The 13,287-nt window shown below is 42.6% G+C and overlaps 1 protein-coding gene across 12 annotated transcripts in view; it reads left to right on the top strand.

The window, feature by feature from the left end:
- The window catches only part of NAV2 (neuron navigator 2), a 368,944-nt gene that overhangs the window by 316,432 nt on the left and 39,225 nt on the right, over nucleotides 1–13,287 (top strand). For 8 of the 12 annotated variants that reach the window (XM_032110876.1, XM_032110880.1, XM_032110879.1 and 5 more), the window contains 5 exons: nucleotides 845–983; nucleotides 6,068–6,359; nucleotides 7,284–7,986; nucleotides 11,078–11,545; nucleotides 12,560–12,625. In XM_032110876.1, the coding sequence (XP_031966767.1) occupies nucleotides 845–983; nucleotides 6,068–6,359; nucleotides 7,284–7,986; nucleotides 11,078–11,545; nucleotides 12,560–12,625 (1,668 nt within the window). The remainder of the gene's footprint in view (nucleotides 1–844; nucleotides 984–6,067; nucleotides 6,360–7,283; nucleotides 7,987–11,077; nucleotides 11,546–12,559; nucleotides 12,626–13,287) is intronic. The other 4 variants (XM_032110875.1, XM_032110873.1, XM_032110871.1 and 1 more) reach the window with 1 other exon arrangement.

The following is a 13,287-nucleotide window of genomic DNA, read 5'->3' as shown; positions in this document are numbered from 1 at the left end:
TTCTTTCTGTTCTAACACTCAAATTGCTTCAGGCGAGGCCTTTTTGGTTTTTTGGTTTTTTTTTTTTTGGTGGTGCTTTGTCCTAAACTTCCAGTGACACATTTCTCATTTACTGGAAAACGTTGAAGCTCTATCACATGCTGGAAGAAGGTAGTCCTGAACAGTAGCTCTCCTTGAAAAGGATGTGTGGTGCAGCTTGGGGGGTTATGTGCCATCTGAAGGACTGAACTTTCAGTTGCTTAAGTTTTTTGACGCTGGTGATGCTGTCGATGGTAGATCCAGGTTGTTGCCCAGGTCTGTGGAGCACCCAGGTACAAAAAGTTGCTTCAGAAGGAATTTTTTTTCCTTGAATCTAAGTTCCATCTCTGTGTTACAGCTTAGCAAGTCAATGCTATGCCTGCTTGGAGGTCACAGAATCGTAGAATAGTTTGGGGTGGAAGAGACCTTAAGATCATCTTGTTCCATGCCCCTGCCATGGGCAGAGGCGCCTTCCACTATCACAGGTTGCTCCAAGCCCTGTCCAACCTGGCCTTGGACACTTCCAGGGATGGGGCAGCCACAGCTTCTCTGGGCAACCTGTGCCAGGGCCTCACCTCCCCCACAGGCAGGAATTTCTTCTTGATATCCCTTCATGCTACTGCTTCCCCTGCTCTGGGACTGCAGGCACACATTTCAGCTGAGTCAGGAAGAGCTGTGTCACTGGTGCCCTTGGCTTGGTGATGGCATACACTGGCCTTTCTGGCAGCCACAGTGGGCTAAGGGCTGTAGAAATAATACTTTTCCTTTTGAATGATGTCTTGTCTTTTGACCCTTGTTTTCTACCTCTGTTGTGCTTTTTCTCCAGCTGGGATGACAGCAGCTCTGTCAGCAGTGGGATCAGTGACACCATAGACAATCTCAGTACTGATGACATTAACACCAGCTCCTCTATCAGCTCCTATGCCAACACACCTGCCTCCTCCCGCAAGAACTTAGATGCACAGGTAAGAGCTTTGGTTTATACATTGATATTTATTGTTTTCTCTGTGCAGGAGGTGTAATTGTTTCAGGCTGGCTGAATTTGAACACACAGCCAGCCTTCAGTACAGACAGTATCAATAGTAACCACCTTGTCATCCGTGGCATTTACAAATATTTCCTCTGGGGGTAGAACTAGTGGCATCTCTGCCATAGTGGTGTCACAACAGTTGGGTCTTCCTAGAGGCACTACTGCACAGAAAACTGATGTAAATGGGGTTTTAGGTACATTTTTTTTAGGTCTAGAAAAGGTATTATGTTTTTCTCTTAAATAATAAAATACAGTAAAGTCAACATGAAAGTTTAAAGGTTGTTTACACTTCCATCAGAAATGTAAGCATGATATGCAAATAAAATGGATTTTATTAAATTTCCAGAGCTGTGGTTAGTTAAGGCTTTCTGTGTTTGGCAGCATTTCACAGGAGGATGAACTTTGCCTCCATCAGCAGGATACATGTACATTTTGTGCTTGGACACCACACATCCAAAGAGGGTAGAACAAGTGAAGGCATCTAACAGTTTTTCATTGATCAAATAAACTGCATAACACAGAGATTTGCACTAATACAAACTGCTTTTTTTTTGCCAATTGCATAGAATTTTATTTGGAAAAGTGCAGGACTAAAGAGTCCTGTTTTGTTCTTCTGCTCGAGGGACTCAGGTGCTGTGTGCCAAAGGCACTGGGATGTGGTGACCTGGCAGTGCAGCAGGTAGAGGAGAGGGATGTCGGCGCGACCTGCTCTTCTGTTCCTTCCCTCTTTTAATCTTCTCCAGCCCTTTTCATTAGTGGACCCTAAATCTGTTTTTGACATCAGTTTTGATGTAGATGTGTGGTTGCTGTGAAGTATTGCTCTGTCTCCAGAGCTGTGGTGCAAGCACAGAGTAGTCGTTGTTCCCCTGCCATGCAGTGCATATTTAAGCCTACAGGGAGGGTTTCCAGGTAGCCTCTGGTTGCCTATCAGTGACTGCACAGGCGCTTGGAACTGCTAATACAAGTCCCATACAAGCTGAGAGGAGTTAAGATCTATCAAGCATGTTTGTCAGTGCCCAACAGGGTAAGATGGGCAACCAGAAGTATTTTTTGACAATTGTTACTGTCTCAACGTTGTAATACTATTGGTGGGGAAAAAAAGGGAAGACTTAGGGAGACGTGACTAACCTAAGGAAAAAAAAATAGAAACTCACATGACTTCTATCTTCTGATGGATCAGATTCTTGGAAACACCTCTGAGAGATCAAAATCTGTGTTGACAAACTCCTTTTCCTCCTCCACAACTATTACAGTATCCAAGAGGGTGCAGACAGACACCAGAAGAAAAGCAGCTGGAGCTTGTTCAGGCAGTAGAGTGTAGTTATTGGCAGAGGAAGCTGGGAGCCACGAACATACAAATCGTGTTTGCAATTTTTTGATGTGATGTGTGTCTCTGACCCTCTTCTCTCCTCAGTTTTCATGAATGACAATCTTTATTCCAGGTGTTCCTGTTATCTGCAAATTATTGCCCATAAAATAGTTCCTTTTCAGTGGAACAAGCTACCTGAATCTTGTCAGCCAAGGGAATGAAAAGCGTTTGGAGTGCTGGAATGCATAGCTTGCAGGGTTAATTTTTTGCTGCCCAGAGTAGACCTCAGAGCTCATGATGCAGTGAATGCTGCACAGACACATTTTCTGTCTTACCTGAAAGACTTCATGATGGCCAGTGCCCAGGTGTGCCTTCCCCAGGGTGGTGAGCCACGAAGGACTAGCACACATTTGCAAAGGGATGTGGACTTTTCTTCTCAGGGTGTCCCTTGCTTTGGTTCTCCTAAGCAGTAGGCACTTTTGAGCTGCTGTGATTCTGTCACATGTCTTTGAGAGAGGGTACAGAAGTTGGATTTCAGATAATTAAGGAGGGAGCTCGAAGCTAATACATGTGCAGCTGGGAGTCCAGGCAAATAATGCAGCAACATCAAAGGGAGAGAGCCTGAACATGTCAGTGTCTGCTGATAAAATCAGTAACTCAGGCAGAATCATCTCTGCAAAGAAAGGCATAGTTGCAGTAGGGAAAAATCTCTGTTGAGAAGCTGATTTTTGGAGCTGCTGAATACCCCATACTCCAGAAGCTGTAGTTTCTCCGTCTTTGAGAAACAAGACTTAAATATGATATTAACTCCATCTTCAGAGACATTCATAACTGTAGCCCCTTTTTGTAGCAGTTGTTTGCAAGTTGTTTTTGAACAAGCTAGTGATGGGAACCAGAATTTGCCTTACCATGTTCCCATGTCCTGTTGTGATTATGTCAAGTACCAAACCTCTTAATGTAGTTATTTGAGTACTGGTGCCCTAGTATTTTTCCTTTATATTGCACAGAATTAGTTAAGTTACCTTTATCACAGTATATAGTGTGCTTTTAAAGTCATATCATATGCATATTTTAAGGAGAAATTAATACCTGGTGGGCATTTGAAAATAACTTATTTAACTGAAATAAGATGGGAGAAAGAGACCAAGTAATAAATTCATTCATGTGATGGTAAAAAGATTGAAAGATAGAAAGGTTCCTTTAAATAGAAAACAGCAACATCCCTAAGCAGTGGTATCAAGACAGCTTCTCAACAGAGGTGGGTTTGAGATGTTCACAGCTTCAGATTTACAAAACTTTCTGAGTGAGTTGAGAAATCCTGGTGGTTTACTCCCAGCTCAGGCTTTGCTCTCAGCTCGTGCTCGCTGTGTCTTGCCATGACCTCCAGCAAAGAGTATTTCCACTTTCACCCTTCCGGGCGGGAGGAGTTTCAGCTGCAATCCCCAAGCCAGGTTTCGCTGTGTTTTGGTTTTGATTCCTTAGTCATGTGTCTGTGCTGTTCTCAGTGTTTACCATTAAACAGAAACATCTCTTGCCAGAGGGCTTCAAAGGTGGAGGTGCAGCATTTCAAAGGCTGCAGGAAAACTTTGGCCGTGGGTGTAGTAGTGGAACGAAATGGAAGAGAGCAAAGGTGGAGGACTTCTTGCAGTGCTGTTCTCTCTGGGGAGATTGTACTAATTGTACAGATTAGGGGAGGGGAAATAGAAGGTACAGGAATATTTCCTAGTCAACCAAAACTAGAATAAGGCCTTTGCTAGCAAGTAGGTGTATTTCTTGCTCTTGAACACTAACACTGCCTGTACACAGTTCCAGACAAGGAGCTTGGAACGAGATACTGAAGTGACCATGTGAGGGATGGTGGCTTTGAGGTGGTTGGTTGATTTTTTGGTACTTCTTGCCCGTGCTGTCCTCCAAGATCTGTGAATTAGGAGAAGTTTGCGTGAAACAGTGGTTTTGGAGAGGCATGGGACATAGGAGCAGTCACACTGAATTTATTGCACACCTACTGATGGTCAGAAATAGAAAGGTAATCCACCAGCCCCAAACCTGGCAGGCATAGAAAGAGAAGGGAGTTAGAAAGCAGAGATGCACTCAAGCCTATGCTGGGTTGCTCTCTTTGAATGGAGGGGCAGGGAAACAACATTTGCGTAGCACGAGGAAAGTGCAAGGATATAATATTATCTGAATCCATAATTCAAAATGCATGTTAGTCTAATGACTCAATATGCAGATAAATAACCCAAGCCCTGTTTCCCGACTGAAGAAAGACCATTGTGATTTGTGGTGTCAGCTTTCACACACTGATTGCTTAACTAGTTTTTCAGGCTCTAAAAAAAAAATAATTACAGTAAAAAGCAGAGGAAATTCAGCCACAGTTGCCCTACATTTTTTAATACTGATGGTGTGATCTGGTAGGAAAAGAAAAGTCATAAACTTGAAACATGCTTTAGGAACTTAAAAATAAAAGCTGAAAAGCATGGTAAATAATCTTGCAGCTTCTCCTGTGCTATGTTTTTCTGATTATCCAAAGGGAATAAAGACTGTGAGCTTTATAATGCTTTGGGATCTTTAAAATAATTTCCTGTTAAATAAATTATTCCTTTTGCCTACCACACGGTTCTGAGCACATTCATCTTCTGCTGAGGCTGCAGGGCAGAGGTGGCACTCAACACCTCACCAAAACCCGTCAGCCTGTACTTGGGAACTGCACAGTCAAGTGTTGAATTGTCAGTCTCTTCCATGGTGCTGTGGTGGTTGGAGAACACTTCAGCTATGAATTTTTTTTCCTGATCAGAGTCAAGTGTGTGGATATTTGTCGTTTGTGCCTGATCACAAAATGGTTGGTTGTGGTGTTGCCAAATTCACCAAATTTAATCAACAGCATTTGACAGAAGGATCAGAATTCTGGAAAAGTAATCATTGACAGTGGAAAGTGTTAATGTGTGGGGAATATATAAAATATACACATATATATAGGGTAATAGATTTAATTCAAGCATTTCTGAGATTTTGGTGAAGGTTTGCTGATGAGAAATTTTTCTATTTGACATTGAGCTTAGCAAAATTCTCCATAGGAGACCGGTAGCACAATCAGTCTGTGCAAAGAGTAGGGGAAAAAACAGTCTTCAAGAGAAACTAAGATAGTTTATGTAGTGAAGTCAGTCTTGAGTATTGTTAGAAAGTTTTTCTTCAGTTCTTGGGTGTCTTTCTGCTATGCTAGGTTGGAATTAACAGCATTCCACATATTCGGATCTGCTCCAAAAGCTGCCTCCTCATGCTCTGCAGATCATATTGCCAGACAAGAGATAAGAAAGCAGCAGGAACAAAGGAAGGCTGGCTGCACAGGTTTGAAATGCTTTTCTGGCATTGCGGTAAAAGAGTTTGTCAGAAATTTGAGTTGGTGGATTATGAATGTCATGGAGCTGAATATGTCCTTTATAAGTCAAGTAGGGTTTTCTTCCCTTTATTTATTCCAAGGAGCATGGCCGTTGTGTTTTTTGTATTTTTCTTACAAAGCATGTTAAAAAAAATACCTCATTGCTGGGGTTAATTTCTTGCTGTGACATTTCTTCATCAAAGGCACGTCATGTTTGTTGGTACTCAGAGATGACTGCTGAGCTGATTAATCAGCTTAATGGTTCTTACTTATGAAGCTTCTTAAAAGAAAGACTTGCCCTGAAAGTTGTCTTGCAATTCCTTATCTGTCCTAGACTGACGCAGAAAAGCATTCCCAAGTGGAGCGGAATTCCTTATGGTCCGGTGATGAAGTCAAGAAATCCGACGGGGGATCTGATAGCGGCGTAAAAATGGAGCCGGGATCTAAATGGAGGCGGAATCCCTCTGATGTGTCAGATGAGTCTGATAAAAGCACTTCTGGTAGGAAGAACACTGTTATTTCCCAGACGGGCTCCTGGCGACGGGGCATGTCGGCTCAGGTTGGCATTACCACACCAAGGCCTAAACCTTCAACCACCTCAGGCACATTAAAGACACCTGGAACAGGTGAGAAAAGGCGTAAGATGTAAACAAGCCGAAAAGTGTGTTTGGTGTGAAAACAGTTTAAATACTTTGCAGAGGCAGAACCTGAACTTCAGGTAATCCTGTCTGTATTTTTAGGCATTGCTTTAACCTAAGCAGCATCTCGTACTTCCACATTTCTATTTCTGTCTGAAAAATGTGTATTTCAGATTGGTAAAACCTGCCAGTTGTTTTCATGGCAACTCTGGTCTTAAGCCAAGCTATTTATTTGGCACAGTATTGCTGTGTGAAGAATAAATAATATAATTTTAGTTTTTGAAGTCACTGTTAACCAAGAACATATAATATATGTGGTTGAGGAGATTTTTTTCCCCCCCTTACTAAACAAGCATGTTCATTTATACTAAACATGATTCCTGGCTTTTCTTGTAAGTGTATTAATGATTTTAGCACTTGCAGATGTGTGAATGAAAATTGATTGAATTTGCATAATCAAGCAATGTAATTTAATACCTCTGTTTTTATTAGGTCTTGTACACAATCATTTATGAAAAAGTTAAAGTTAGATACTGTCTTGAACAATACAAATGCTTGAACAATGCCTTTTAGGGAAATTTTACTAACAGCCTAACACTACTAGTGTCTAATGATAAAAATGATCAATCTGTGGTAGCTACAGTGGGAAACTTTTTTTTCTTATCTGTCACTATTACGTAAGACTATTCTGCTTTTCATATTCTCGAGGGCAAAGACTCCACATACTTGCTTTGGCAAGTCTGCATGTGTAACTCACTAGAGTGGCATGTAAGTTCAGTGCAGACTAGATCATAACTTTGAACCGCACTGCAGTGGCTAACACGCTTTTGCTTTTCATGCTGCTTTGAGTTTCATCATTTGCTTGATGTTTTCAAGTCATTAAATATTAGAATTCTTTTTCTATTTTTGTAGGGAAAACTGATGACGCCAAGGTATCAGAAAAGGGTAGACTATCTCCTAAAGCTGGACATGTTAAACGTTCCCCATCAGATGCAGGACGCAGCAGTGGTGATGAATCCAAAAAGCTTCCCACAAGTAACTCTAGGACAGCTGCTGCTAATGCTAATGCATTTGGATTTAAGAAACAGAGCGGGTCAGCCGTAGGCATGACCATAATCACTGCCAGTGGGGCAACTCTCACCAATAGATCGGCTACCTTGGGAAAGATCCCCAAGTCATCTGGACTCATGGGTAGGACCGCTGGTCGGAAGACTAGTGTTGATGGCTCCCAGAACCAGGATGATGGCTACTTAGCACTTAGTGCACGAACTAATCTTCAGTACCGTAGCTTACCCCGGCCCAGTAAATCCAGTAGCAGAAGTGGAGCTGGGAATAGATCTAGCACAAGTAGCATAGACTCCAACATAAGCAGCAAGTCAGCTGGGTTGCCTGTCCCTAAAATCAGAGAGCCTGCCAAGGTAATCCTTGGAAGCTCTCTGCCAGGATTAGTCAATCAGACTGATAAAGAGAAAGGGATTTCGTCTGACAACGAAAGCGTGGCTTCATGTAATTCTGTTAAAGTGAACCCTGCATCACAGACTGCTGCTAGCGGAGCTCAGAGTACCCACCAGCAAGGAGTCAAGTACCCCGATGTGGCCTCTCCCACTCTGCGCAGGTAGGCAACAAATTCCTCGGTTGTGCAGTGGTGTTAGTGGGAGCTGAATGAGCAGGACTCTTCCAGCTAGGCCTGTCTGGCTTTGGTGCAGCACTTACTATTTAGTGTCCTACTTCAAGGTCTTTGTATTCACATTTAATTTCACGTGAACAGGTTGGCCAGTGTTGTGGATACTTAGGACATCACGCGACAGCAGCAAAAATTTAACATTTAGAAAGAAACCAAACCTGTCTGGCAGAAAGTTTGGCAATTACAATTTGAGTCTCCTTGTTGCAAAAATCATACCTGAAGGCTTTTATCCATGCAGATATCACAGGAGTAAGAATTTTCTTACCTGAAGGTTACTGAAGAGTTCTTGCAGAGATGTATATGTAACAAACCTAGAAATACTCCAGTCGTGGATCAAGTTGTAAACCAACAACAGGAGACTTATCTCGGATTTTCATGGTGACCGTGGCATTGACCTGCCATGCTTAGATTCACCCAAAGCAATCTATTATAAGTTGTGTGGATTAGCCCAGTATGTTGTAAGACTCAACATTTTAGCCTGTGTAGAAGAACCCTAAATATAGTTACTGTCTAAGCTGGGTTAAATTTTCTTACTTTAATACTATTTTTTGGACAAAAATCCTGTCTGTCTTCTATTTCTCCAAGAGTACCCCACACACTATTCTAACATTAACATATAGTTGGTGAGGAGCTAATCTGTTGATGCAACGTATATCAAAGCCTTGATATTGGTGAAAAGTTCTGTTAATATTATTTTTGGATTGAATTTGAGTAGCTTGTCTGTTTCAAGTTGCAGTGTTTTGCATTTCATTTTGTCGTGACGCCCATAATACCCATACAGTTATGCTCCATCATCCTGCTTCCAGTGATGTGAGAAAGCCACATTCCATCTGAAGCACCAGTGCAAGCATAATGGCTGTGATGGCAGCTTAGGCTGATGCTGTAAACTGTTTTTAGATGGGTGGTTTTATCTGAAGAGCCTGTGTGAGGATAATGCAAGATACTTTATTTTGTACCTGGTTAACAACAGATAAGCCGTGTACTTTGGAACATACAATTTCCATCAGTGGCTACTTAACTCCAGTAGGCCTTTCATTTCTGTAGGATACACAATGAGAAATGCAGATTTTCAGTGTTTTTAGTGATTTCAGTGTGCCTCAGGCACACTGGTAGGAATTTGGTTGGGAATTTTTTTATTACTAAGAAGCTACATTGCTGGCTGTGTAACTGAAATGCTACATTAGAAATACATGAAACTTCAAAGAGCAGACACTGAGGCTCAATTTAACTATTCCCTTATTTGATATACAATTTCACACTTGAATTTTCATCAGCCTGTCTTAAGTTGTCGTGTTGAAATGCGTCAGAGTTGAATTGGGCCTTGTCTGCTTATTACTGATTTCTAGGATGATGGTAAAGAAGATTGTCAGTTGAGTTGCAGACATTGTTTTTTGCATATGTCCTCTTGGCCCTGTAATTTTTTTTTGTGTTACGCTGTGGATTAGAATCCGTACCTTTGTAATGATACAGACTTACCTATAAGTTTGCAAATATATGTAACTTCCGTGTTGTCATAAACAGGGAGTAGCTTAAAAACAGCTTGTAAAACTGTTGTGTGGGTGTTTGGGCTTTTTTAAGCTCTGGGTTCCTTTCTTTAAGAGTGGTTTTCCCAGTGCAACTGAAGAGATTGTATGCTCTGGCACAGGAATACCTTAGGGAATACCCTAAGCTGGTATTGCTGCTGAAGCCCATAGAATCATAGACTGGTTTGGGTTGGAAGGCACCTTAAAGATCATCTCATTCTGATCCCCCTGCCGTGGGCAGAGACACCTTCCACTGTCACAGGCTGTTCAAAGCCGCAGCCAGCCTGGCCTTGAATGCTTCAGGGATGGGGCAATCACAGCTTCTCTGGACAACCTGTGCCAGGGTCTCACCACCCTCTCAGGGAAGAACTTCTTCCTTATATCTGATCTAAACCGGCCCTCTCAGTTGGAAGTGTTGTCCAGGTGCCTTGTGGCAAGTGCACAGCAGCAGCCGCCCAGCTCAGGTGTGTTCCGGGCACTTAGTGTCCGTGTGTGGAACAACCTGGGCATACTCAAAAGCAGAAAAGTTCTGCCTGGTCTGCAGACCCACCCCATAGTCTTTAGGAACACCTGTATGGAAGTGCTGTAGTCCTCTATTCTAAAAGGTTTCACGCACAGTACTCCACGGTGAATAATTAAAAAGCAAATCCGTACAGGTACGTGTGAGGAAAACTGAGGTTCCAAAGGCAGATACAGGAGCTAAGTGGCAGAAACAAAAGCAATGTTTTGGGGTGGGTGTTTGAAGCTGGAGTGGAAGATACACTTCCTTCCTAATTTTGAAGATCAGTTTTGCAATGATCAATAATTTAGTCCAAAGCATGCGTACTAAGGCACTTTGGCACTTCTGAGAAGTTTCCCATTGGCACTGCAGCTGCATCACAGGGAGCAGGGATGCTGCAGTCAGCCTCCTCCATCCCCCTCCCTCCCTGAGTTCTGAAACTCAGTTTTTTACTAGCCAGTTCCAGGTGCCAGAAAGCAGGTAACATCACATTCTGCACTAAAAAATACGGTTTCCAGCCAGCTTGGCTCATGGAATGAAACAAGCCTACGTTTGGTATGAGAACATTGTTGCACCCCAGTAAATGCTGCTTCTGTGCAGAGCATTTGGTGTTTTGCACAGAATTTACCTGCTCAGTAAGCTTTCAACCTCTAGTATTCCATATATCAGATTGTTTCTCTGGTGTCCTTTTTCCTTAAGGGACAGAAGATGATATGATTGTAGCTTAGTTCTGTGAAGCTGTATTTTAGCTTTGTGAAAGTATTAGTTGATGATTCAAAGAAGACACACCTGAGATAGATCTGAAGCTGTTGTAATTGCCTCTGGGCTTTATTGAAAGGGACAGTGACCACAAATTTATAAACATATAGTCGCCTATGTACAATCAAGGATCATGTACTTAATACTGGTTTTCTGAAGCTAAGATGATATATATGGTCTAGATATAAGATATCCTTCTATTCCATTTTATGTATTTTTCATGTTGTCTTCTTTTTTACAGACTTTTTGGTGGCAAGCCTAGTAAACAAGTTCCCATCACAACAGCTGAAAATATGAAAAACTCAGTAGTCATCTCCAACCCTCACGCTACCATGAACCAGCAGGGTAACCTTGACTCCCCATCTGGCAGTGGTGTGCTGAGCAGTGGGGGCAGCAGTCCCCTCTATGGTAAAAACACAGATCTCAACCAGTCTCCACTGGCGTCCAGCCCCAGTTCTGCACACTCGGCTCCTTCCAACAGTTTGACGTGGGGCACCAACGCCAGTAGCTCTTCTGCAGTTAGCAAGGATGGCATTGGATACCAGTCTGTCAGCAGCCTTCACACCAGCTGCGAATCCATTGACATCTCCCTGAGCAGTGGAGGTGGGCTGAGCCACAACTCCTCCAGTGGCTTGATTCCAGCCTCCAAGGATGATTCTCTGACTCCCTTTGTCCGAACCAACAGTGTTAAGACTACGTTGTCTGAAAGGTTAGTGGGTTTTTCTCTTGTTTCTGTGTTTGTATCTCAAGTGGGAATGAAGCCCTGGCAGCAGTAGCCAATGCTGCAGATATAGATCAAATAATGCTTCTTACAAGACAGTGCAGATAATTCTAGGTCCTACTAGAACATACAAATAAGTTATTCCAGGCAGGGAGCCCAGTTCAGAGCAAGAGGATGAGTTCAGGTTAGATTTTTAATTTCCTGTCATAGCCAATGTGACAACTTTCTTTTTGTCACCAGGTACTGCATATTTGAATTTTGCATTGTATGTTATCCTTCCTGTTAATTGAGCTGATAGTGATATTTAAAAAAACCTTCCAATTTTGATTTGAAAAGTCAACTGTTTCCTGTTAAACTTTTTGATGAGAGAATTTGATGACTTTCAAACTGGAGGTGATGCTGAAAAGACAAGTCCCCATCTCCGTAGTCACTTGATCCCTTCTCATCCTCTCCCTGCTGCCTCATCCCATGTCCAGTTGCTCCCTACAATGTTTCAGTACAAGCATTCATGTGAATGCTTAGTGAATCCTATTGGAAGCTGGATCCAAGTGAAAAATGATCAGCTGAATTGTATTTCAGACTGATCAGTTCCCCAGCTCTGTATAGGATGAGCTTCACTGGCAGCTGTGTGGACACAGGGTAGGACCTGGGAGGAGGCCAAGCAGGGAGGAGGGAACAGGGCTTTTTCAGCATGGGAGCTGGATTGGTGGCACACTGAGCTGATGGTGGGGTGAACTTGGCAGTGGTCTCTGAGGGACCCCTTGTAGATGGCAGTAGAACCCTTCCAAGCTCTGGAAATCAGCTACATCCTGATGTGTAGTGGTGAGTTCAGGTAGCAAAATTTTTGTAGCTGTGTCTCAATTGAGAAAAGTCCACCTGAATGTAATGTTCTGACAGTTTGGGGTTCTGTTTGTGTTTTATTATAACTCCTTTTTGTTCTCTCATCTTTTCATTCTAATACTCCTTCTCTTGTTTTCTGTCTTGTTGGACTGCTCCTTCCAGCCCTCTTTCTTCCCCTGCTGCTAGCCCCAAATTCTGCCGAAATACTTTGCCCAGGAGACAGGACAGGTAATGCTGTCTCAGGACAGGAGTATGCTCAAGGCTGTAGGTTTTGTTGCCCATCTCAGTGAAGCAAATTGTTTTGTGCCAGACTGTGCTCAGTTGAGTGCTCTGCTGTGTTCATCATCCAGGTGTGAACTGACACAAAGACATGCCAGTGAGAGTCCCTGCAAACACCCATCTACCCACCCAAACCAATCTGGAGAGGGGCATACAGCAGAGTTGGCATGTTTTTGGTGTTGCTCTTGTTTCTGGGAATGTCCTTTGGTTTGAGGGGGTATTTTTCCCCCCTTCATATCTCTGCCAAAGGCAATTTGAAAATCATGCCCTTTTTTTTTCCTATGAATCTAAACTCTCACTAGCATTTCAGCATTCCTCTGGCATGCTGCTTTTCCCACTGCCTTTCTGGCCTGTCCTTTTTGTTGTGAAGTCCCTGTGTCATTCAGTGTCGTCAGTCTCTTACTGCAGCTTGGCTCATGAGTGTTTTCCAAGTGCTTAGGTACATTCATCCTTGTACAAATGAATGCTAAACTTAGGAAAAGATGACACAAATCTAAACATGCCAGCTCACTTTTGCTCACTGATGTAAGTTTAATCAGTCCCATACTGTGACATAGCTATAAGGGTTGTCATGTAATTAATTTACTTAAGCATGGGGATGTTTTCTTTAA

The sequence above is a fragment of the Corvus moneduloides genome, chromosome 6, assembly GCF_009650955.1.
Source record: "Corvus moneduloides isolate bCorMon1 chromosome 6, bCorMon1.pri, whole genome shotgun sequence".
In the NCBI taxonomy this organism is placed as follows: Eukaryota; Metazoa; Chordata; class Aves; order Passeriformes; family Corvidae; genus Corvus; species Corvus moneduloides.
Note: the sequence above shows the minus strand (reverse complement) of the source record. Positions and strands in the feature narration are given on the sequence as shown.